The sequence below is a fragment of the Bidens hawaiensis genome, unplaced genomic scaffold (assembly GCF_021521415.1).
Source record: "Bidens hawaiensis isolate Kalapana, Puna unplaced genomic scaffold, B.hawaiensis_p1.1 tig00060276_1, whole genome shotgun sequence".
Lineage (NCBI taxonomy): Eukaryota > Viridiplantae > Streptophyta > Magnoliopsida > Asterales > Asteraceae > Bidens > Bidens hawaiensis.
In genome coordinates this window covers 32417-55809 of record NW_027500876.1, presented here as the reverse complement: position 1 = coordinate 55809, position 23393 = coordinate 32417, and the positions used below count along the sequence as shown (strand labels likewise).

General features: G+C 34.9%; 1 protein-coding gene and 1 long non-coding RNA gene across 2 annotated transcripts; one reads left to right on the top strand and one right to left on the bottom strand.

Moving 5' to 3' along the window:
- Positions 1-12188: 12188 nt before the first annotated feature.
- On the bottom strand, positions 12189-17809 carry LOC143602992 (uncharacterized). The gene is made up of 2 exons (XR_013147967.1): positions 17727-17809; positions 12189-12389 (listed from the first exon to the last, which is right to left on the bottom strand). It is a non-coding gene; the product is annotated as an uncharacterized LOC143602992 (long non-coding RNA).
- A 4818-nt stretch (positions 17810-22627) lies between these two features.
- Positions 22628-23029, top strand: LOC143602991 (mediator of RNA polymerase II transcription subunit 32-like). The gene has a single exon (XM_077079929.1). The coding sequence runs from the start codon at positions 22628-22630 to the stop codon at positions 23027-23029; it is 402 nt and encodes a 133-aa protein (XP_076936044.1).
- Positions 23030-23393: the final 364 nt, after the last annotated feature.

The following is a 23393-nucleotide window of genomic DNA, read 5'->3' as shown; positions in this document are numbered from 1 at the left end:
ACCGTTATCCACTGATTGTTGCCGGGTTCCCTTTTGGAACCCTAGGTGGCGGTTGTGTGATGGCGGTCAGCTGAAGCAAAGGCTGTTAGCTGTGGTGGCGTGAGCCATTAACGATGTTGTTTTCCAAGACGCAAGGTAACATGTATCTCTTCTCCTGTTAGTCGTCATCATCAACCGTCGCTGTCGGGTTCTTCTGTGGAATCCTATGTGGCGAGGATGTCGTGGTGGTGGTTTTGTGGCCGGGAGTGGTTACAGCCTGAGATTGGAAGCTTTCTATGTCTATACTTCTCTGCAACGTAACATTTTGTTATTGATTTTGATTTTGTTCAGGGGTTAGTGACTGAGATTTCAAGTTCTTGACACTTAGTTTGTGTGTAAGACCCCGAATCCCGGAAATCCTACAGCTGGTATTCATACAAGAAACTTACAAAATACTTAAACTTAAAACCATTCATTTCATTTCAAAAACCAGTTCAGAGTATAAATAAGCGGAAATCAAAATTATTAAAACAAGTTCCCAAAACCCGGGAATTATGCTAAAAACCAAATTTCAATGTATTTAGTAAAAATTTAAAAGAACAATGTTCATTAATAAAACTTCCGACTAAATATGCCCTCCACCGCCCAAGTAGCCTCGTGCACGTCCAAGCGGTAATGCATCCTCCTCCTAACCTGAAACTCACACTAACATGCACACAAAGTCAGCTTGAGCTGAGTGAGTTCAAGTTTTAATAATTGACATTTATAATAATCATTCCAAGAATTTTATAATAAAACGGGATACAAACAGTTAAGCCATCATCACAATAAGTATTCATACTTATATGTATACATCTATATAATTATATCCCTATAATTATCATCCAAGTAATAACATCAGGGTTGAACAAACGTTCAACCCAAACACGTAACATATCATCCAACGTATGCAAACACAAAGTAGGCATACGTAAACATCCTTAGTCGATAAGGACTAATTAACATCGCCAATTATTGGCCATACAATAATACATGTATAAACATACATACAGACATACAATAATATCATCCCAAAGCTTACCCTATACAAGTAAGCTCATACAAAATAATTTAAACGGTTCATCAAGCAAAATCACTTAGGTGTGCATGCTAGCCCAAAAACTTAAAAAGAGTAAAAAGGGGCATCATGAACTCACCTGACACAAGACACGATTTCACCACGAGCTAGAGAACTCCTAAGTATCCCCACAACTCAAACGCCTGTCGGTTTACATACAATCATTACTAACGACATCGAAAGGACTCGTTTATCCTACGAGACGTTCTAACATGGTTCGAGTTACCTAAAGCCTCGACCTCATCAAACTCAATCATAACAGCCCCCGGGGCCTTACATTTACCAACACGACCCTTAGATACTCCCAGAAATAAAGAATTCCCAAATTACCCATGGAAGCACTAGGTGACACTAACACGCGCGTTTAAGAGTTATTTAGGCAATTAACATCCAACTCAGCCCCGTGTGGGACCCATGTAACGTTCGTAAATTTTCGATAAAAAGGTTTAACCTTGTAGTGTTATGTTCACCTTCCGGGCTTGACCCGGCATTCTTCCGAGGGCTCCTTGACCACCCTCGAAAACGTTTCTCACTTAACTTTTCTTCCAAGTTCAACCATTAGTAAAGTGGAGGGGCTAGAGTGTATTATTGTTGTTATATCATAAAAAAAAAAATTTAATCCTAACCCTAACCCCAATTTCCGATCGGCGCCCCCCCTCCCCCCTCTCTTCTCGATTTTCGTGCAAGACCAGCTCGTTCCGGCCATCCAAACTTCAATTCCAGGTCGGTATTATATGTATACAACTCTTTTTCACCTTAATTCATCCTTATGGCGCGTTTATTCGTCGAAATTCCGTTGTTTTTAGGCTTGTCGGGTGGCTGTCCAATTGGGAAGTTTCGGGGCTGTTTCGGCTAAGGATCTTGCACCACAAACTTACTAGGTATGTCACTTACAACATACTAAAATTTCATGGTCATTGGAATTGGTTAGGTCGGCCAATTGTTAATAGTTTGAAAACTAGGATTCGGTTGACTAGTTTGTGAGTTGTTGTGTTTAACGCGTTGTTTGAGGGAATTGACAACCAATTCGAATATTGTAGACTTGGCATGATATGTTGGCTGTGAAAAACTAATTTTTTTGAGTATTTGGGGTGAATTGGTTGTTGGTTACTTGAACGGGTCGGTACGGCGCAAATTCGCGTTTATTGGTAATTTGTGCATCGTGCTTGCAAATTACCGACCCATTCAACTCGTGTAGCGTCGTGTGGACTTGTTGGCTGTAATTTTACTAAATTTGGTCCACACGGGGCTGAGTCAGTATCTAAGTGCATAAACAACCCGTTAGCGCGCGTATTCATTAAAGTCAACAACTTTCGAGGGTAAATTGGGAACCCTTTGTCCCCGGGATTAAGGAAGGGTGGTTTTGGTAAATACATGACCTCGGGGGCAGATGTAATTGAATTTGGTAATGTCAAGGCTTTAGGTCAATCAAATCATGTTAGAACGTCTCGTAGGATAAGCGAGTCGGTACGTTTAGTTAGTAATCTTTGTGGGCTATCCGACAGGCTTGTAAACTGTGGATTGGCTTTGAGGTTCTCAAACCCTTTGGTATTTGTGCGGCTCATTTCAGGTGAGTTCATGATGCCCTTTTTACTCTTTTTACGTTTTGGGCTAGCATACACACCGAAATCCAATTTTATACGATTTTACTCGTTACAACTATTTGAATGGTATTACATGGTCTCACTCGTGATTGTGCATTTCGAAAGCTATATTTGAATTATTTTACATGCTTTAGGACATTTTAGACTCGTTTATGGTCTTATATCCTTTAAGGTTACATACATTATTGATGGTCTAGACTCGAGGATGTTAATAGACTTGGTAGTAATTGAATATGAGTAGACCTATTTACTTAGTTCACGTATGGGATGATATGTATGTATGTATGTATGTATGTATGTATGGAGGTATGTATGTATGTATGTATGAGTATGTGTTACCTTATAGCCTACGGTTGTGTGATGATATTTAGTTCCTCGTGACTAAGAATGATGTGAGTAGGCTTATTGATGTGTGTGTGCATGGTGATCACGGCCGGGTCAAATATATTACTCGGGTTTTCAAATCCCATGGTGGAGAGGCCCGTGTGGCGTGATCATCATTTTGGCGGGTCAAATATATTACTCTGGGTTTTAAAATCCCGTGGTGAAGAGGCCCGTTGTATGTTGAGCCGTGATCGGGTCAAATATATTACTCGGGTTGTACCCGTGGTGGAGAGACCCGTATCACGTGCTTGGATGTGTAAGCTGTGACCGAGTCAAATATATTAGTCGGGTTTGACTCGTGGTGGAGAGGCTCGTGTCACATGCTTAGGTCTTACCGCGTCCGGGTCAAATATATTACTCGAGTCTTGACTCGTGGTGGAGAGGCCCATGTAGTGTGTTCGACGATGAATGTATTACTTGGCGAATTATATTATTTATTTTATTATTATCCTCTCTATTGTTTAAAACTATAACTTTGAAATAAAGTATGAATTATTGTTTATGAAAACTTGAACTCACTCAGCTCAAGCTGATTTTGTGTGTATGTTAGATTGACTTTCAGGTTAAGAAGTGGATGCTACCGCTTGGACGTGCTGGATGCTACTCGGGAGGTTGAAGGCATTTCTGGTCGAGGAATTCAAATAAAACAAATATTTTATTTACATTTGATTTTGGACACATGTACCCGTGTTTTGGGATTTTTAAATACTTACACATTTTCCGCTGTTATTTACTTTGAACTTGTTTTAAATAAAACGAATTGTTTAGTTTTAAATTTTTGTGAATTTGTGGACGTGATCACCAACTGTAGGATTCCCGGGATTCGAGGTCTTACAACCCAATATGATAAATTCATAGCCAACAAGTCCACACGACGTTACACGAGTCAAATGGGTCGGTAACTCGCAAGCACAACGCACCAACTATTCAATAAACGCGAATGCGCGTTGTACTGACCCGTTTGAGTAACTGACAACAAATTCAGCCCCGATACTTATAAAAATCATTTTCCAACAGCCCGTACATTAAACCGAAGCTATCCGAACTGAATTGGTCATCACTTACTTCATCCCTTGCGTTAAACGCAACAAATCACTATTCTAGACAACCGATAACTAGTTTTCAATCTACAACTAGTTGACCAATCGAACGAACACCAATGGACATGATTTTAAAGTATGTTATACTAGACATACCTAGGAAGATGTTGGTGCAAAAACCTCCACCAAAACAGTCCCGAAATTGCTCAATTGGACAGCCACCGGGTTAGCCTAGAACAAGCCGTTTATCGATTAATACGCAAGATATAATGACCAATTAAGGTGTAAAAGACTTGGGGGAACATAGAACTAACCTTCAATTGAAGTTTTAGACCTTGGGAGAGGCTAGATAAAAGAAAAACGAAGCTCTAGAGGCTGAGGAGGGGGCTTATTGGACTGGTGAGGGGGGGGGGGGGTCAGGGTTTTCATTATTATATAAAAATTTTACACTCTAGCCCCACCAATTAGAAGGATGTAGCAACTTGATTGAAAAGTTTAATGAACTTAACGTACTGGAGAGATGATAAGGTCATCGAGGAATGCCGGATAACTTCCGAGAAATATACATACTTTACAAGCTTTAAACCATGGAATCGAAAATTAACGGGTGTTACATTGTGTTTTTGAACACTCGAGGGTATTTCATTGGGGTTCCTTCGATTTGTACAAAGATGATCTATGGCGCCAAACTTTTCAATTATACTAATTACGTAATTTAGGGTTCTTGACTTCTTGACACCTAATTTGTGCTTTTGGTGGGTATCTGTAATAGAAAAAACAATTTTTTCTGATATCATGATCCAAAAAGGGGCATTGTTGCTATGTTATTTTATATATTTTATGACTTTACATGCAAGCTATGATGATTGCTTTAATTTAATGAGATTTCGATGATCTGGGTTGTGGCTTGGCATGGCAATTTTTGGATGGCACTGTTAAGGTCTATGCAACTGTGATTTTGCAGCCATCACATATCCCAAAATCTTCATTCTCTCTATCCATGAGATACAGATCTGAGCCTATTCATTTTGTTGTGTTCGGTTTAATCTAGGAAAAGTCATCAAAATAAGTCGGTGCGTGAAAACCTTTCGTACCCACTTAGAATCCAAAGGTATTTAGTTGTTGATTTGTTTCAAAAACTAAAGCGATTGTAGAGTTTAGGTCTAATCTTCATTGGACTATATTAATCTATTGATGTTAATATAGGCTATATAAATCAAATAAAAGGCAAAGGCTGTGAAAGTTTGTATAGCTGGAAGTGTTGTTTTGTTTTTGTAGGCAGCGTGGTTTTTTTAAAAGGTAATTCATTTTTGTTCTCATGATTCGGTTTTCTCGGGTCGGATTGCCTCGGGTTTTGGGTATTGTTTAATTAAGTTTTGGATTGCTGCGGGTCAGGTTCTGTAATCAAGTTCGGGCAAGTCGATTGTTGTTAACTCACGCTTCATGTCGTGTCCAATTCAATTTTATTACAAAAATTATGTCTAGGGGATTTGTAGTTTACAGTTGCAGTCAACTTCATATTTAAACAAACCGATATGTGTATATATGTGTTGGGTGTATTTATGTCTCTGTTTTACTGTGTTTACTATTTAACTTTTTCCGTCTGCACTATGGCTATGGCTAATGGGTAATGTGTTTTTGCTTGTTGGTGTATTATAGTGTTTGGTTTGGGTGTATTCCTAATCTAGGCTGCTGCTGTTGCTATCAAATTTAAAGGTATGCGCTTTTTAAAGTTATTGCTACATTTAATATTTTACGTATTATTTAGGTGTCAACTAGAAACTGATGATAAACTATTAAATCATACAAATATTATCTTTACACTTAAAATCATTAATATGAAATATGTATTAAGATAAACTCGCCATAAAAATATTATCTTTACAGTTTAAGTTTTTAATATGAAATATGTATAAAAAGTATGCATATGTCATATGTGTAATCTAAGTTGATTAATAACTGACCGAAACCATTCAAAATCTAAAAAACCAGTCGAACAAGCTAACCACCAAACCTGAACTTTCCAAAAAGTTTTGAGTGCATAAAATTGAGAGTAAAGTAGTTTACTTTGGTCCCATAAAGTGGTCGACTCTATGTGTGCTGGGCTTACGTTCAACTACACGTTTAATGTAAGCCCCGTTCCCGGTAACACTACTTTGGTATTGGATTTACTCATAAACACAGTTCTAAAATCAAAGTTAATTTAAACTTTCGCGGAATAATTTAAAACTTCAAACATCACATTACAAACATTCATGTTTGTCTTAACATACAAATTGTCTTTTCATAACATAACATAAAATAGTCATAACACTTCTTCATAGATGCCAGTCTCTTTAGCTCGTACCATGTGTCCCTCCTCAAGCCAGCTGCCTCAACTTATCTGCCTGCGTGCATACTAAAAGTCAGCTACGCTGAGTGAGTTCTAGTTAATCAATTAACATACAATACATTCTTATCTTTACTCATACGCGTCTAAAGATACGTATTCATACCTTACTTTGCTATTACTTCTTTCACACATACTTTATATACATGCATACGTACTTACATACTTTCTTTTATAAAACCATATGGTATACCAAAAGCTATTCTATCTAAAACGTCACAGATATTGTTAGGGTCTGGTCCCTAACATCACAGATATTATGAGGGTCTGGTCCCTAACATCTCAGATATTATGAGGGTCTGGTCCCTAACATCTCAGATATTATAAGGGTCTGGTCCCTTACATCTCAGATATTATAAGGGTCTGGCCCCTAACATCTCAGATATTATAAAGGTCTGGTCCCTTCTGTCTCGAATAACCATACAACCATACAACTATACCTGTCTTGTCAATCATCCATATATTTTATCATACGTGCATACTTTACATATCTTCTAGTTATAAAATGTATATACATACTCATTCATATAAACATTCTATACTACTAACATTCAATACACAGTCATACACGTATCATACACTTGCCATTCAAGTAAGTATGTTATCTATCACATAGGAGTATGCACACAACCCTGAAAACATAACAGATAAAGGGACTAGAACTCACCTAGAGTCGGTTTCTCTCGCCGTTAATGGTAATGCCCTTCCTTAGTTGTGCACGGCTAACTGTACAATACATTACGCGTGTCAATTATCCATTACTACTACTTCCTACATCTAAGTCAATGAAACTCTCAACTAACGGGGGTCTGGGGGCAGCGCCCCTGGTAGCGGGGTCTAGGGGCGGCAGCCCCTACCTGGGGTTTAACAAAAACGCATCAGAAAATGAATCATATCACATTTTTAATAACAACTTAAACAATTTCGCATGGGAGGAATTTCGCATAGAATTTCGCTTCGCATAACTTTTTCGCTTCTCACGGCTGAGCGAAGCGAAATACTTGTTTCGCTTCTCATGGATGAGCGAAGCGAAATACCTGTTTCGCTTCTCACGGCTGAGCGAAGCGAAATACCTGTTTCGCTTCTCACGGCTGAGCGAAGCGAAATACCTGTTTCGCTTCTCATGGCTGAGCGAAGCGAAATTCCTTCCTTTTTTCGTTTTTACCATTTTAAAGCCATTTTACTTCGTGACTCTTCCTCAGGACCTAATTTTTACTCTTTTTCAACCTTTGACACATTCTGACCCCATGCACCTGATCTTGAACCCATATCTCTCATAGTCCAAACGCCACCTTTTTATCTTAAAGTGCACCCAAGAGGTTATAACTTACCAAGTTTATATTTTTTCTTACATTTCACAACCCGATCTATCATTATATCTGTTTGCATGCCGATTCTAACCATAAAACTTAACCATTTAAACCGAAACCTACCTTTTGCTTCGGGTTTAAGTTCAGATCCGGACAATACGTAGATCTGGACGTGATTCTTGTTATTTGATGATGTCTACACACGAGATTCTTTCTTCTTTTTACACGGATTTGGATCCGGAATGTAGAGAGAAAGTGTGTGTGTGTGTGTGTGTGTTCTTGAGTTTGTGTGTGGTGAAAGGTAACAAAATGGTGAAAGGTTGGAGAGGTTAGGCTTATATAGGGGGCCATGGGCCCCACAACCCACTCACAATTCCAAGTCCAAATATTATCCAAACACTTAACACATGACTAACTTAACGACATACAGTTAATAACAAAACTTTCCGTCATTTATTATTTAACAAAAAGTTGGATGTTACATTTAACGTGTTTAAAAGCGCAAAAACGGGTTTCCACTACAACCATAAAAGTATTATCTTTACAGCTGCTTAAAGTTATTAATATAATATTTGTAAAAAAAAATATGTTTATGTGTAACCTAGGTCGACTAATAACTGAACCAAAGCGTTAAAATCCTAAAACCCAACCAACAACCTAACCAATGAACTCAACATTCTAAAGTTTTAGCACATAAAAATGAGTCTAAAAGACTAAAATAGTGTACTTTGGTCAAATAATGTGGCCGACTTAATATCTACATAAGCTTACGTTTGACCAAGTGTTTAAAAGTGCAAAAACAGGTTCAGGTTTCCACTATCCAAACGAGTCTGCGGACAGTTGAACAATAAAAGTATTTTGTGTACATCTACTTAAACTTATTAATATGAAAATATGTATAAAAAATGTTTATGTTATGTGTAACCTAGGTTGACTAATAACCGAACCGATGATATTTTTTTGTAGATTGCTATGTGTAACATTTCAAGAAAATAAGTAGCCTGACCCGGCGTTGAATCTAGTTTTGAATAAACGGATTGAGGGTTGTCAACTTGTCACACTTAGGTGGTAGAACAAAACTTGATATGTAGTGTTTTTCATTAAAAGGAGATGGAAGTTGGGACCCTAAAGGGTGCGAAGCATGCACTTTGAACACTCACGTCGCCTGAGAGCCTTTTTTGTTTTTAACTGGTGTTCTTCCCGGCGCGTTGTAACGGGCAATAGGGCTGCTCACGAGTCGAGCCAGGGTGGTTTCGAGCTTGGGCTAAGAATTAAACGAGGCAACTTAGTCTGGCTCTAGCTTGATTTTGAAGTTAAACAAGTTTAAGATCGAGCCAACGAGCCGATCCATGACTCGAGCCGAACCTAAGTCGATTTTGGCTCGGTTACAAAATGATCCAAATCAGCTCAGGATGTTTCAAATTAACTTTTTATAGCTAGTTTTATTCGAGCTTTTATCGAGCGAGCCACGAGCCCGAACTTCCAGACTCGAGCTTTTGAACAGCCCTAACGGGCAGGTTGGTTAAAAATCCGGACGATAAGAAAACCCATATATTGATGCGGTAAGTCAAAGCGAATTCGGTTGGTTTCAGTTATGTGCGTTATTATACTAGATTCAAGACAAAAACTAAAACAAAACAAATATAAAAATTAGAGTGGACCAATGGAGTGACATCGGTAAGTATCCTAATTGGCACTTCGCGACAGCAAAGTTTGAAAATGTTATATATAATAATAATGGAGCACGTTAAGGTTATAGTAAAGAAGTAGAAAATAATAGAACAAAAATGGAAATTGAATGCCAGGTGGCATCAAACCATTAGTGGATGATATTATATGAACCAATCAAATTCCTTAAAAGTTGAATATAGTAAATATATGGGACACCATCTTGTTGCTAATTAATACATAGAATTATATATTGAATTGTAAAATACAAAAAGTTATAATCAGGGGCGGATCTATAGAGGAAGTGGGTGGATCCCCGGAACCACCCGAGTTTCGAAATAATAGTGTAGTTTTATATAGAAAATATTATAGAAACCACCTTATAATTTAGGAAGGAACCACCCTAATATCAACTATATATAAGCGCTAGTCTGCTAGTAGATACTTGGTTTTGAAAATGGAGGTCACGAGTTCGATCCCGGCCTGAAGCTTATCTTTGAACTTTTTTTTTAATTAAGCCTTATGTTATCAATTTAGGGTTTAAGTTTTAACATATTACAACATCAGCGCTCTGCCTCTCAAGAGTCACGCATACACAGCCCCACTGCCACCATACCTTCTCCGATCTCCGACCACCGCCCATCGCCGCTCACGGCTGGCCCTCTCTTTTTCTGGCCAACCACACATCCACGGTCCACTCCACACAGCTCCTTGCATCCTTCCTTCAACCTTCTACTCTTCCTCAAAGCTTGAATCCTCCCACTTTGAAGGTATGTTCAGATTCATTTGTTAAATGTTAATTACTTGTTCTTGTTAATTGTTTTTTATATTGTTAGTTGTTAAATTTATTTTTTAATTTGTTAGGTTGTTAGGTTTTGTTAGTTTCTTAGTTTTTAATTTGTTAGTTTGTAATTGTTGATTTGTAGGTATTATGAACATCACGAGATATTTCCAAAGAGAACCATCGAACCTTGGATCATCATCTTCAAGTAGTAAACCGTCAAAAATAAATTTGGATGATCTTCCATGGATCCTTCCGAAAGGCAACCAATTTTATCTTATCATCCAAGTCAAAAAGATGAAATTAGACGAGCATATCTACTTAGAGGTCCGTGTCAACCAACCGGGCATGATTTTCCTCTAAAATATTTTAGTTGTAAATTAAGAAGTTTTAATGAGGAATGGTACACTAGTGAATATGGAAATTGGTTGGAATATAGTGTCAAAGCGGATAAAGTGTATTGTTTGCATTGTTACTTGTTTAAGGAAAGCGGACAAAATGATGCATTTCTAAATGAAGGATTGCGATGTTGGAATAGGTGTCGGGAGAAATTTAGCAATCATGTTGGTAAGTCAATAGTTTTCACAACAAAGCGCGTAAAAATGGGGAAGACTTGCTTAACCAAGCTCAATCTATACATGCGGTCATTGATAAAGGAACAAATTTACATAAAAAACAATATAGAATCTGGTTACATGCTTCGGCTAGACTTACCAAAGCATTGTTGAATGGTTCGTTAGCTTTTCATGGTCATGATGAGTCTGAAGAATCTCTCTACAGAGGAAATTTTATCGAGTTCTTAAAAGTGTTTTGAGAACTAAATGAAGAAATTGGTAAGGTTATATTAGGTAATGCTCCCGAAAATAACCAAATGACGTCTCCATCAATCCAAAAAGAACTTTGTAATTGTTTTGCCGAAGAAGTATTAAAGAAGATATGTGAAAACGGATTTGCGTAATAGGATGGGAGATGGATACATGAACGATTCTTGCATTTGTTACATTGAAAGGGAACTCCTCCAACAAGTGTCAGTTGAAGTAGTAATGCAACGATTTCAAAAGACGAAGACTCGTAGGGAACAACTATAAGTGTTTGTTTTTTTTAGTTCGTAAGACTATTGTATTTCTATTATGTGTTTTTTAATTTCTAATGACGGTGCCTCTTTTATTATTTTATCGTATTTTTATTGTGTAATGAACTTTGCCCGAACCATCGAACCGAACCGAACCTCAAACTGACCCGGAATTTTTTTATGTCCGACCCTATGAAATTGACGCATCTATAAGTAGTACACCACCAGAAAAAAATTCCTGAATCCGTCACTGGTTATAATCACATGTAAGCTTTATTAGGACATGGCTTCCAGCTTAACGATATCAAGTACATTGGTATATGTAGTGATATACATTTATATAAAGTTTAGTATTCGTGATCACAAGTTGCTATCTAGTTTAATGAAATCAAGTATGTTGATATAGAGCGATATAGATTTATGTAAAGTTTAGGATTCATGACGAGTTTTATTCGAGTCCAAATTACATGTAGTAAAAGACAGAAGAATCGATTTTGTAGTTGATACTGTTCGTTGAAATAATTACTATAAAATAACTAACAAAATTAATTAACACATTTGATTTATATGTTATTATGGTTATTTCTTGTTTGTTACAATGTATATTAGTTTGAAACTATTATAATCAGATTTTCAGTTAACAATCTATTATACTTTATAGATGTGTATTTAATTTTTAAATATATTATTACAAAAATGATGCATTTTTTTATTGATTAACAAATATTACATCAGGTCATGTAGACATGAACAAGTACTGTGGTGGTTATGATTATTAGAAGCCTGTCTTTTCGACACCTACTAGTTTTGGCAGTGTTATGATGATTATTGGATTTTGCAGTGGCTCCTGAAGCAGCATATACAGGTATGGCACCCCCGCCGCCTCCTCGTCGGGAGGAGCTAGACGCACCAACATTTCTGGTGTTGCTTTCTCCAATTGAATGTCCATCACCAACACCACGGGCATGGGCAAATTTGCTTTGGCTTACGACTTTATTGTTGCCGTTGCTTATAAAAGCACTAGATTCATATATCCACCATTTCCCTGTAAAGTTTCTTTAGGTATTTAGTGTTGTGTTATGAATAATCCAAACCATGAGCTCGAAACAAATTAAAATAAACAAAAACCTACTTATATTGTTATTAAATGCTAACTATATGTCTAAATAAAATTTTATTTTGCTATTTTATGTAGAAAATGAGATAATAAAAAAAATTTAGTGAGCTGAAGATTTGTGTGACATTCGTCAATTTCGGTTCTTGTTTGTATTCGTTTTTGTATTTGTTTATTATGTAAACCGACCCGATTTGTAAACTGAAGCTTATGTTATAATCAAAATGATGGATTTATGTTACAATATTGTTTCACACTTGTTGGGTCTTGAAAACATCATATTTTTATTTTTATTTTTATTTATTTATTATTTATTTATTTATTTTTTGTTGTTTTGTGTTTTTGTCTTGATCCATTTTGAATGAAAACTCTTGTGTCTCACACCCATATTTGACCACCAACATTACCCTATATATACACCACCTTTCCTCTTCATTTTCCCTTGCTACAACTCAAAAAAAAAAAAAAAAAAAAAAAAAAAAAAAAAAAAAAACTCTCTCAAACATCAAAGATTCAAGGTTATCTTCTTAAGTATTCTTGAAGGTTTTTAGTCTTTCATCTTAATTAGTTTATGTAGCCTTATTAATACTTGTTTATGGTTGTGCAACATATATATAATATACACCCCTTGTTTACCTTTGGTAGTTACTTCTCCGATTCCGGTCGGTGAGGTTTCGAACCTCATAAGGCAAGGCTTCATGGAGGACTTCGTGTCCTTTGATATATATACATCTATATAACTTGTTCATACATATTAATCTTGCTTATTTTAGTTTGTTGGTCATGTTTACAAGTTCCATGGTTATGAGTTTTTAAGAGTCTATGCTTCATTTTAACCGTAAATAGCTCTAAACCGTAAACCGAACTTTGTTACTAGTTTTGTTAAATAATTGTTTAAACAAACTTATTGTTAAATCTAAGTTTCTAAAATCATTTTTACAAATTATATGGTTATGGGTTTGTAGAATCTTACCTCGGCCTTAACCCGAAACACGATCCGAACCGAAAACCGAACTTTTGTTTAAAGACTTTATTGTTAACTTTTGGTTGTAAACTTAAAGTATTTTTATTTGTACATTATTATACAAGTTCCTTAGTGTTTGGACATGTGGAAACCATCTATGAACTTGTTGTGAGATGGAAACCGAACCAAACCGATTCTTACTCGCTTAAGACACACAAGTGTGTTTTTTTAGCCATCAAGACTTGTATATTTCTTTAAAAATAGTTACAAATTGATTTTTAAATATTTTCTTAAGTACTTGGAAATGTTGGATCCAACTTGATCTCATAACAAAGTTTGGACTGACAAAACCGAACACTCGCTTAACGTGCGTTGTTAGTTCTAAAACAATGGAACTACATACTTGGTTAAGTCTTATTAAATTTTATTGAGTTGTCTCATAACATTCAATATTTTGGAAAGTTGACTTTGGGTTTGACCAATTATCAAGACCCGAACCGACAACCCGAACACTCGATAAAAAAAACCCGTTTAGTATCTTTATTCCAAAGGGATTTGCATTCTTACATTTTACCCACCTTATTACTTAACATAGGTTGAGTAAATATTAATGTTAGATACTTTAACCCGGTTTTGAGCAAACTTACATTTTTAAAGGTTATTATTATAAATTCTTAAATAGTCACATTTTAAACCTTGAACTTTAATTATTTACATTTCTCAACATTTATTTTGTTTAAAGACCTTCAAGACAACCTTTCTAAATTTAAGACTTCTTTTCTTTTTAGGCATTGTGCGTTAAACTCGCCGTTCCGACAAATCTCCAAATTATCATCTTTCAAGTTTACTACTTGAAGGTGAGTACTTCATACCCCATTTTCCATCTTTTATTTTGGGGGTGACATTTCATACATATTCAACAAAATGTGAATCTTAACCCACAAGCGTAGTTGTATACTTTACCTAAATAATTTCTCGATTTAGTGTTCTATGCTTATATGCCTATGCGTTTATCGCTTTTGGTTGGTGGAACTATTAAATCCTAGACTATTTGGCATCCCCTTATAGCAAGGTGTCGTTAACGTAATGCAATTAACGATAACTATAAAATCCTAGACTATTTGGCATCCCCTTATAGCTAGGTGTCGCTAATGTGTTTAGCGATATCTATTTATCCAAATTACCACTTTTATTTATCGTTTCGTATGCAAGTTTTGTGGCTATCTTTATTATATACTAATATGATTAAACTTGTGAATTGCTCACCAACCTTTGTGTTGACAAACTTTATTTTATGAAATGTTGCAGGTTTGCATCTTGGTTGATTTATGATTGTGAAGAAAACGACATTAAAGATTTTAGGATATTAGTAAAAATGAACAATATCAAATTTGTCATTATTTTGTGATATCTTGTTTATGGTTATTTTATGGATAATTGTTATGTGACATTTTTGATGTTGTGAAATGAAATGAGTTTATTAAATACTATTACTTTAATTAGTGTCATATGCTTATGGATAATCATTACACCTCGACATGTTTCGCCGCCTTTGATCGGGGGGTGACAATTTGAAAACTTATAAAACAAATTTTGTGTTTTACAAATATGACACGATTGTTGAGCCTATTTAGGTTTGTTATCATACAATAAAAAATAAAATATAATATTATTCACATTTTAAAAGAGAGAAAATGCGATTATAATAGAAACTTTCATTTTTGCCTTTGATTTAATCTAACTATATTATTGAAGCGAGATGATTTTTCACATGACATCTTTCTATTTCCTTCATATAGGATGTCATATATATGTCATGTGAGCAGTTTTCTATTTTATCAGGCCAATCAATTACGTTATATTTAGAAATCTTATTAAATAATTGACAGAAATACAAATTTTGTCCTTTAAACATAGCTAATTTACGGATCAAGTCCTTTAAAAAGTTTATTTTCAGGCGATGTCCTTTACATGATATGTTTATTTGATTTTTGTCCTTTAGACTAACTGACATCCTAAAATTTTGTTAATGCCATAGCTATGAGGGCAGAATAGTAATTTCCAATATACCTTAAATTAAAATAAAAAACAAATATATTCAAAACTGGTTGGGGACTTAGAGCATTCTTATCTCACCCTTATCCCTAAACCAAAAATTACACTAAAACTTATTACATTTTCTCTCTCTAATTCAATTAAATAATATTTTTTATACATTTTATCATTATCTTTTATCTTTCCTTCACTCACAACCATTCTCAAAATATATTAAAAAATTATAGGGGATGAATTGTAATTTTTCAAATATACAGAAAAATCACTACTTTTTCTAAAATATAAAAATTCTTCACTCTCAACACACTGAATCTACTCTTTAAATTATAAAAACACCCCTCACATTAAATGAGGGGTTGGATGAGAATGCTCTTAGGGCCACAGCACTAGATCCATCCGTCTTCCTCTTCATAATCCATCACCACATTTCCATTTATTTCTTCATGATCCATGACCCTAACCTTTTAAGACAATCAATCCCTAAATTAGATGTTATTTGAAAAACCTAAATTACATTCAACCCCTAATTTTCTTGAAATTTTGGCTCCGGTGTGTTGTGGGGTATTTGTGTTAGGATGCGGGGCTGTGACGGTCAGACGGTGGAAGGGGTTTTGAATGACTGGAGTTTTGTGGGTTTTGAGTAGATTAAGGATGATGAATTTGTTGAAGAATGCCTATTAAGGAACAAGGGTTAATACTCAAGTAATAGGTTTTGTGGATTACAACTTCATGCCGGCTTCTTTTGCAGCGGCGGTGTCAGTATAAACCCAAGCAGAGACGGTGATTGTTAAATCTCACTTTTTCTGGCTAGATCTAGTATGGTAGCTCTGGGTGGTGGTCAGCAGCGGTTTTGACTGCATGTATCGTGGGGACCAGGGTTTAAAGGTGTGGTAGGTCTAGCGTTTAAAGGTGCGGTGGTGGTTGTCCGGTGGTTCTAGTATGGTGGTGGTGTATATAATACATAAAAGTTTTCTAATATTGTTTAATTTATATTTGTATTGGAAATAAGTATGAATAAAAAGACTTAAATACCCTCATGTGCATTGCACATGGGGTGAGTTAACAGAAAATTTTAACTTCCGTTATTGTAAAGGACGAAAACCAAAGAAAGTTATCGTATAAAGGACATCGAGTGAAGGTATACTTTTTAAAGGACTTGATTCGTAAATCAACTATGTTTAAAGGACAAAATTTGTAATTCTGTCTAAATAATTTATAAACATATTCTAAATAAATGAATATATATACAATTCCGTTAAAATATCATATTAGTATGTTATAAGTTAACATTTGAATATGTTTATATATAATGAAATTAACATTTCTCCTAATCACACGGGTCACTATCAAATGTTATATTTAAAGAGGATTTTAGAGATTTATGAATTGTAAAATTTGATTTATCAATATATATATCTTATTAATCCATAAGGTATGTTATTATGTATATTATTAAATTTAACTTTTTTTATTGTACTTTTTAACTACTCGTGTATCATACGGGCTCTATCCTAATACATGACACCAAGACAACATATTTATGGTTAGAAAAAGATAACAACGCTCTTCAAATTATGAAGTGTGGTTATCTAAACACAACAAAATCGATGTTTCAAAAAAAAGTATATAATACATGTTACTGGTTTTGATCCCTCAATGGCCCCATCTCACTTTATGGGTCTTTTTGTACCTAAAGTGGGCCAACTTTTTAGAAAACATTCTTTCATAATCAAATGGTCCAAAACTTTATTTGAAAAGTTCAAATCATCTTCATTCCCTGAGAAATTCGAATGACTACATCAGCTATAACAAACATTTCGGTTATGAAATGTAATAAAACAATAATTTGACCAAAGATAAGTGCAACTAAGGGGCCGTGGAGAAGGTGGTGGTGGCGAGGATGTGGTGCGTGAGTGACATACTGAGGGTTATAAACACATGTAAATTGTGAAGTGATAAAAGGGTAAAATTTTCACTATGCATCATTTTGAAACTTAATGGATGGGTGGTTTGTTGACTGATTAAGAGACTACCAAACCACCCATAAGCAAACCACATCATCGTCAAGTACGAAACTTCAATATACATGCAGGAGGCCATGACTGACAAAAATCAAAGAAAGATTTCTAGTAATTCCGATTATAATTCAGTTGAATCAAAGAGGATATTGGTAAAAACACACGCACACACACACACACACCCACCCACCCACCCACACACACATATATATATATAGAGAGAGAGAGAACCTGAGTAGTTGCTAGCAATATGGGCAAATGATGAAGGGGAAGTGAAGTTGAAAAGAACAATCAGAAGCAGCATCAGTTTCATGGCACCCATGTTTTATGATCTCTATTTGAAGGCTTCACCTTCTCTTATCCACTATTAGTATTAGCTACTTCCCTTTTCCTTTCTCTTTTCCACGCATATATATTTGATAGAATAATATATAAAGGAAGGGATAAACCAGACTTCAGAGCATTCTGAGTCCATGTACTATAGCTATTTTAGTGACTTTTGTAAATTATATGGTATGATTATGTGTGGTTGTAAGAGGAAAGAGAAAATGATATATCAGAAAGTTAAATGTGACGTTATACTGTTTACATCGTATAATTTTTAGATATTTTCTGAAAGTGCATGTGAATGAATGGGAGATAAAGAATATAATGATTAATGTATAAGAAAATGTTATTTAATTAAACAGGAAAGAAAAAATATAGACGGGAAATGATCTCTATGTAAAATATAAAGTAGCAGTAGTAGTAATAATAATATATTTATATTGATTATTCATTTATTTGTATAACTTAAGATGTGTATATGAACCATATAAATAAAATATATATAACTAATTAGTTTAATTATTCGTTATGTACATGTAAACGTTAAATGTTCATAAATATAGATAAGTTACACTATTATTTTGAAATATTTGTTTTTTTAAAATCTTGATTAAATACGATGAAAGTAATGTTGTTAAAGAAATATTGTAAAGTAATGATATTATTAGGCTCTTATTTTTAAAAATATTTGTTATTCAAAATTCTTTTTGTGAAAGGGTTATTTAATTTAAAAAAAAATTAAAAGTGTACATATCAATATTTCCGCATCTAGTTAAAATGTTTACAACCATTGGATTGGTTTAGTAACAGCGGTGAGTGGCTTACAACCAAATGATAACTTTTAAAAAAAATGTTAAAATGTTTAGTTTTTCAAGAGGTTTTGAAAGTAAAGTTGAAAATAATTTATTTAATTTAAAAATAATTTTTAATATAGAAATAAAGTTTACCAAAACATATGAGGAATCAGCATGCTGCCAAATGCCAATCATGATAAAGTGAAGAAAAGAAAGATGCCCACGAACTCTTTGGCAGCCACCATTGCATGCCGGTACTTGTTTGGACCACGATGAATAATGGATATAATAATTTATAATTTATTTGGATATTTCTGACTGAATAGGTCATGTTTTCTTATAGATTAAAGCATTGGAAAAATTATATTATTGTTATTTACATAATATATTCAAGAACTTATGAAATGAACAGTTAAATATGTTATTTGAGCAATAAACAGCTATGTTATTCCACTTTATGATAATGATTACTCAAGTCTCAAGATGTATATATGTTTGTAAGTGGTGTAGCTATAAAGTATGAAAGTGTTAGAAAAATACTATTATAAAGTAATGACGCTACTTAAGAATAAACAAGGTTTTGTACCGGCCCCGCGCATTGCGGCGGGCGGGTTTTTTGCGTTAACACACGGTGGATAACCTTTTTCACTATTTTGGTTATTAAGAAAACTTTACTAAGCGATGTATCAATCTATTGGCATGAATATACAGAAAAATGCGTTGCGAGCTACGCATATGTGACATGGAATACAATTATGATCTGCCAAAAAATTATAATTCTTTGATCTTTAGTCTCGGTTATTTGGATGTGTATTCCTATTCAATGTTTTTCCTTTGCCTGGGATCTGCTAAGTGCTAACTTCTCATTTTTCCTCTCAAGTTCTCATACTCATGCAGTCATCCTTAATTTCTTCCAATCGTTTTGATACCTTAAACATGACAAACATAGAATTTATGGTTTTCCTTCATCTCCATTCCCAATCTTTTACATTTTAAAAACCTTAAATGCTTATTCACAACACAAACTGAAAAAAAGGTTACCTTATACGAGTAGGCCATTGGAAGCAATTTATCTAGACTCTTATCGCATGATCTTTTTCTTAATTTTGAAAAATATGTAACTCACCTGACCAAAAGAACCGAAACTTAACCGCTACACGATATTTTCCTGGGTTTCATCTAAACCTGGGGGCTTACCAGTATGAAGCAAGCTTGACTCCACCGACCTATAGAAGAATTACCAAAATAAGATAATAATATAATAATGATGATTATAATAATAGTAATAAAATTACCCATAAACTATGTCCTTCACTCCATGCTACAATTTTCCGTGCTTCAATACTCCAAACTTGCACCAAGTCATCTTCGCCACCTGTTAATATATATTTTCCATCCATCATGTTATTTGTCAATTATTAGAGAAAATTTAGAATAAACGGATTAAGGGTTGCCAACTTATATCACATAGGTGGTAGAACCAAACTTGATATATAAAGTTTTTCACATTCAAAACGGAATTAAGATAAATACTATGTGAATATTTGAAGTTGTATTTGTTGTAATGACCAAAGATAAGAAAATTTTGAATAAATGGATTGAGGGTTGCCAACTTGTCACAGTGGTAGAACAAAACTTGATATGTAGTGTTTTTCATTAAAAGGAGATGGAAGTTGGGACCCTAAAGGGTGCGAAGCATGCACTTCGAACACTCACGTCGCTTGAGAGCCTTTGTTGTCTTTAATGTTCGTGAGACTGGTTCAGTTTGATTAGTGAGATGTACAAACAACAGGGCACATTAAGCTGGAGAAGTTATACTAAAGAAGTAAAAAATAATAGAAACAAAAATGGAAATTGAATGCTAGGTGGCATCGAACCATTAGTGGATGATATTATATGAACCAATCGAATTCCCTAAGTTGAATAGTAAATATATGGAACACCATCTTTTTGCTAATTAATACATCGGATAATCTTGAATTGTAAAATACGAAAAGTTATAATCAAAAGTAAGCTTTATTATGGCATGGCTTGTAGTTTAATGATATCAAGTACGTTAGTATATATAGTGATATACCTCTATGTAAAATTTAGGATTAATGACAAGTTGTCATCTGGTTTAATGATATCAAGTACGTTGGTATATAACGATATACATCTATGCAAGTTTAGGATTAATGACTGGTGAGTTTTATTCGAGTCCAAATTTCATGTAGTAAAAGACATAGAAGAATCAATTTTGTAGTTGATATTATTCATTTAAATAATTACTATAAAATACTTATAAAATTAATTAACACATTTGATTTATATGTTACTATGGTTTATTTCTTGCCTGTTACAACGTATAATAGTTTTAAACTATTATAATCAAATTTTCAGTTTACAATCTATTATACTTTATAGTTGTGTTATTGATCTTTAAATATATTATTACAAAAATAATGCATTTTTTTTATTTATAAACAAATATTACATCAGGTCATGTAGACATGAACAAGTACTGTGGTGGCTATGATTATTAGAAGCTTGTTTTTTCGACACCTACTAGTTTTGGCAGTGTTGTGGTGATTATTGAGCTTTGCAGTGGCTCCTGAAGCAGCATATACAGGTATGACGCCCCCGCCTCGTCGTCAGGATGAGATAGACGCACCAACATTTCCGGTGTTGCTTTCTCCAATTGAATGCCCACCACCAAGACCACGGGAATGGCAATTAAAAAACATTACAATTTTATTTTTACCATCCTTATATATAATTAAGCAATCACTTACTCTTTACCAATATCCTCTTTGATTCAACTGAATTGTAATCGGAATTACTAGAGATCTTGGTCGTGTGGATCTTTGGTTTTTGTCGGCGCATGTAAATTGAAGTTCGTACTTGATGATGATGTGGTTTGATAGCCTCTTAATCGGTCAATAAACCACTTATCCAGTAAGTTTCAAAATGATGTCGAATGAAAATTTCAACCTTTTGTCACTTTACAATTCAAATGTGTTTATAATGCCACTCACGCACCACGTCCACGACCCACCACCACCTTCTCAATAGTCCTTTAGTTGCACTTATATTTGGTCAAATTATTGTTTTATTCATTTCATAACCAGTGTTTGTTACAGCTGATGTAGTAATTAGAATTTTTCAGAGGATGAAGGTGATTTGAACTTTTGTAATAAAGTTTTGAACCATTTGATCATCTAACTCTATAGGTAGAAAAAGACCCATAAACTGAGATGGGGCCATTTGGGGGGGGGGGATCAAAACTAGGGGTGTAAACGAGCCGAGCCGAGCCCGAGCTCGACAAGGCTCGAGCTCGGCTCATTTCGAGCTCGGCTCATTTCGAGCTCTATTTTTAAAGCTCGAGCTCGGCTCGTGAGTAGATTCTCAAGCTCGAGCTTTCTATTTGTCAATTATTTTTTATATAACTATAATTATTTTTATATATTTTCTATTATAATTTTATGCATAAATATATATATATATATATATTATTTAGTTATTTTTATTTATTTTTCATAACATTATATATATTAATTAATAAGTAGCATATCCTAAAAAATTATATAAATGACAAGCTCGTTTAGGCTCGCGAGCTGGCTCGAACTCGATAAGTGAAGCTCGGGCTCGATTATTAAACGAGCTTACTTTTAGGCTCAGGCTTGATAAAGCTCAGCTCGATCGAGCTTTTTAACGAGCCAATCTCGAGTAGCGTGGCTCGTTTGCACCCCTGATCAAAACCAGTAACAACTAATAAGTGTTTTATATTTTTTGGAATATCAATCAAAACGGAGCCCTAACCCCTTTTCATTCATCTTTTGTATTTCTACTCGTCAACGAGTTACTCTGATCGGAAGGTACAATTTCTTTCTCTTCATCTTTCGTTAATCCTTCCTTGTAACCTCTATATGAATTATTATTATTAATATTGCCTAAAAATGATTAGATAAAAACAATTCTCCAATTTTCAGGTCCCTAGGGTTTCATTAGCAGCTTTAATTGCTTGTAATAATGGACGACATCGTAGATGCTATGAACAATGCTTATCAAGAATTCGTCGTTGCAATCGCCGCCACTCTCGAAGCCAAGGAGGCCTCCGCTGATGCCGCCTTGGAGAATCTCAAACAAACCCGCGAACTGTTTCGAGTCGCCTGTGATCAGGCCGAGGAGTTTGTAGAGTCTGTCAAACTCAGAATTGGCTCTGAGTGTCTGGTGGATGAGGCCACGGGGTCGGTGGCTGGGAAGCCTGGGCAGCCAGGTTTGCCACCGATTAGTGCTGTTCGGTTGGAGCAAATGAGTAAGGCGGTTCGGTGGCTGGTGATTGAGCTGCAACAGGGGTCGGGATCTGCGGGAAACTTGGGGATGCCGCAGCATTCGTTTGATGCTAGGTTTCATGAAGATTCAGCTCAATAGGTACTTTTGATTTTAGATTCGTGATGACTTTTAATGTATCGGTTGTAAACACACACATCTTCGGTTTGCTTTGGGTTTGTTTGATATTTAATAATTATCATCTGTTCGTTTGGTGTAGTTAACTTAAAACTGTTGCATTTTTGTGGTTGTTTCAACTTTAACGTAGACAGGTTGGCTAGAAGATACGAGTTTTACTAACAAGTTATTAACAAGTTTTTGTGACAGTACTGTTTCCATCTATTGGGTTTGTTAAGGATCAAATTTTTGATTTACACTCACTAAATTATTGTTATTTGTAAAAGCTAACCAAATCTCGGTGAGCTTAGGCTTACTTTCCGCTTAATATATAGGTTGATCATGATTG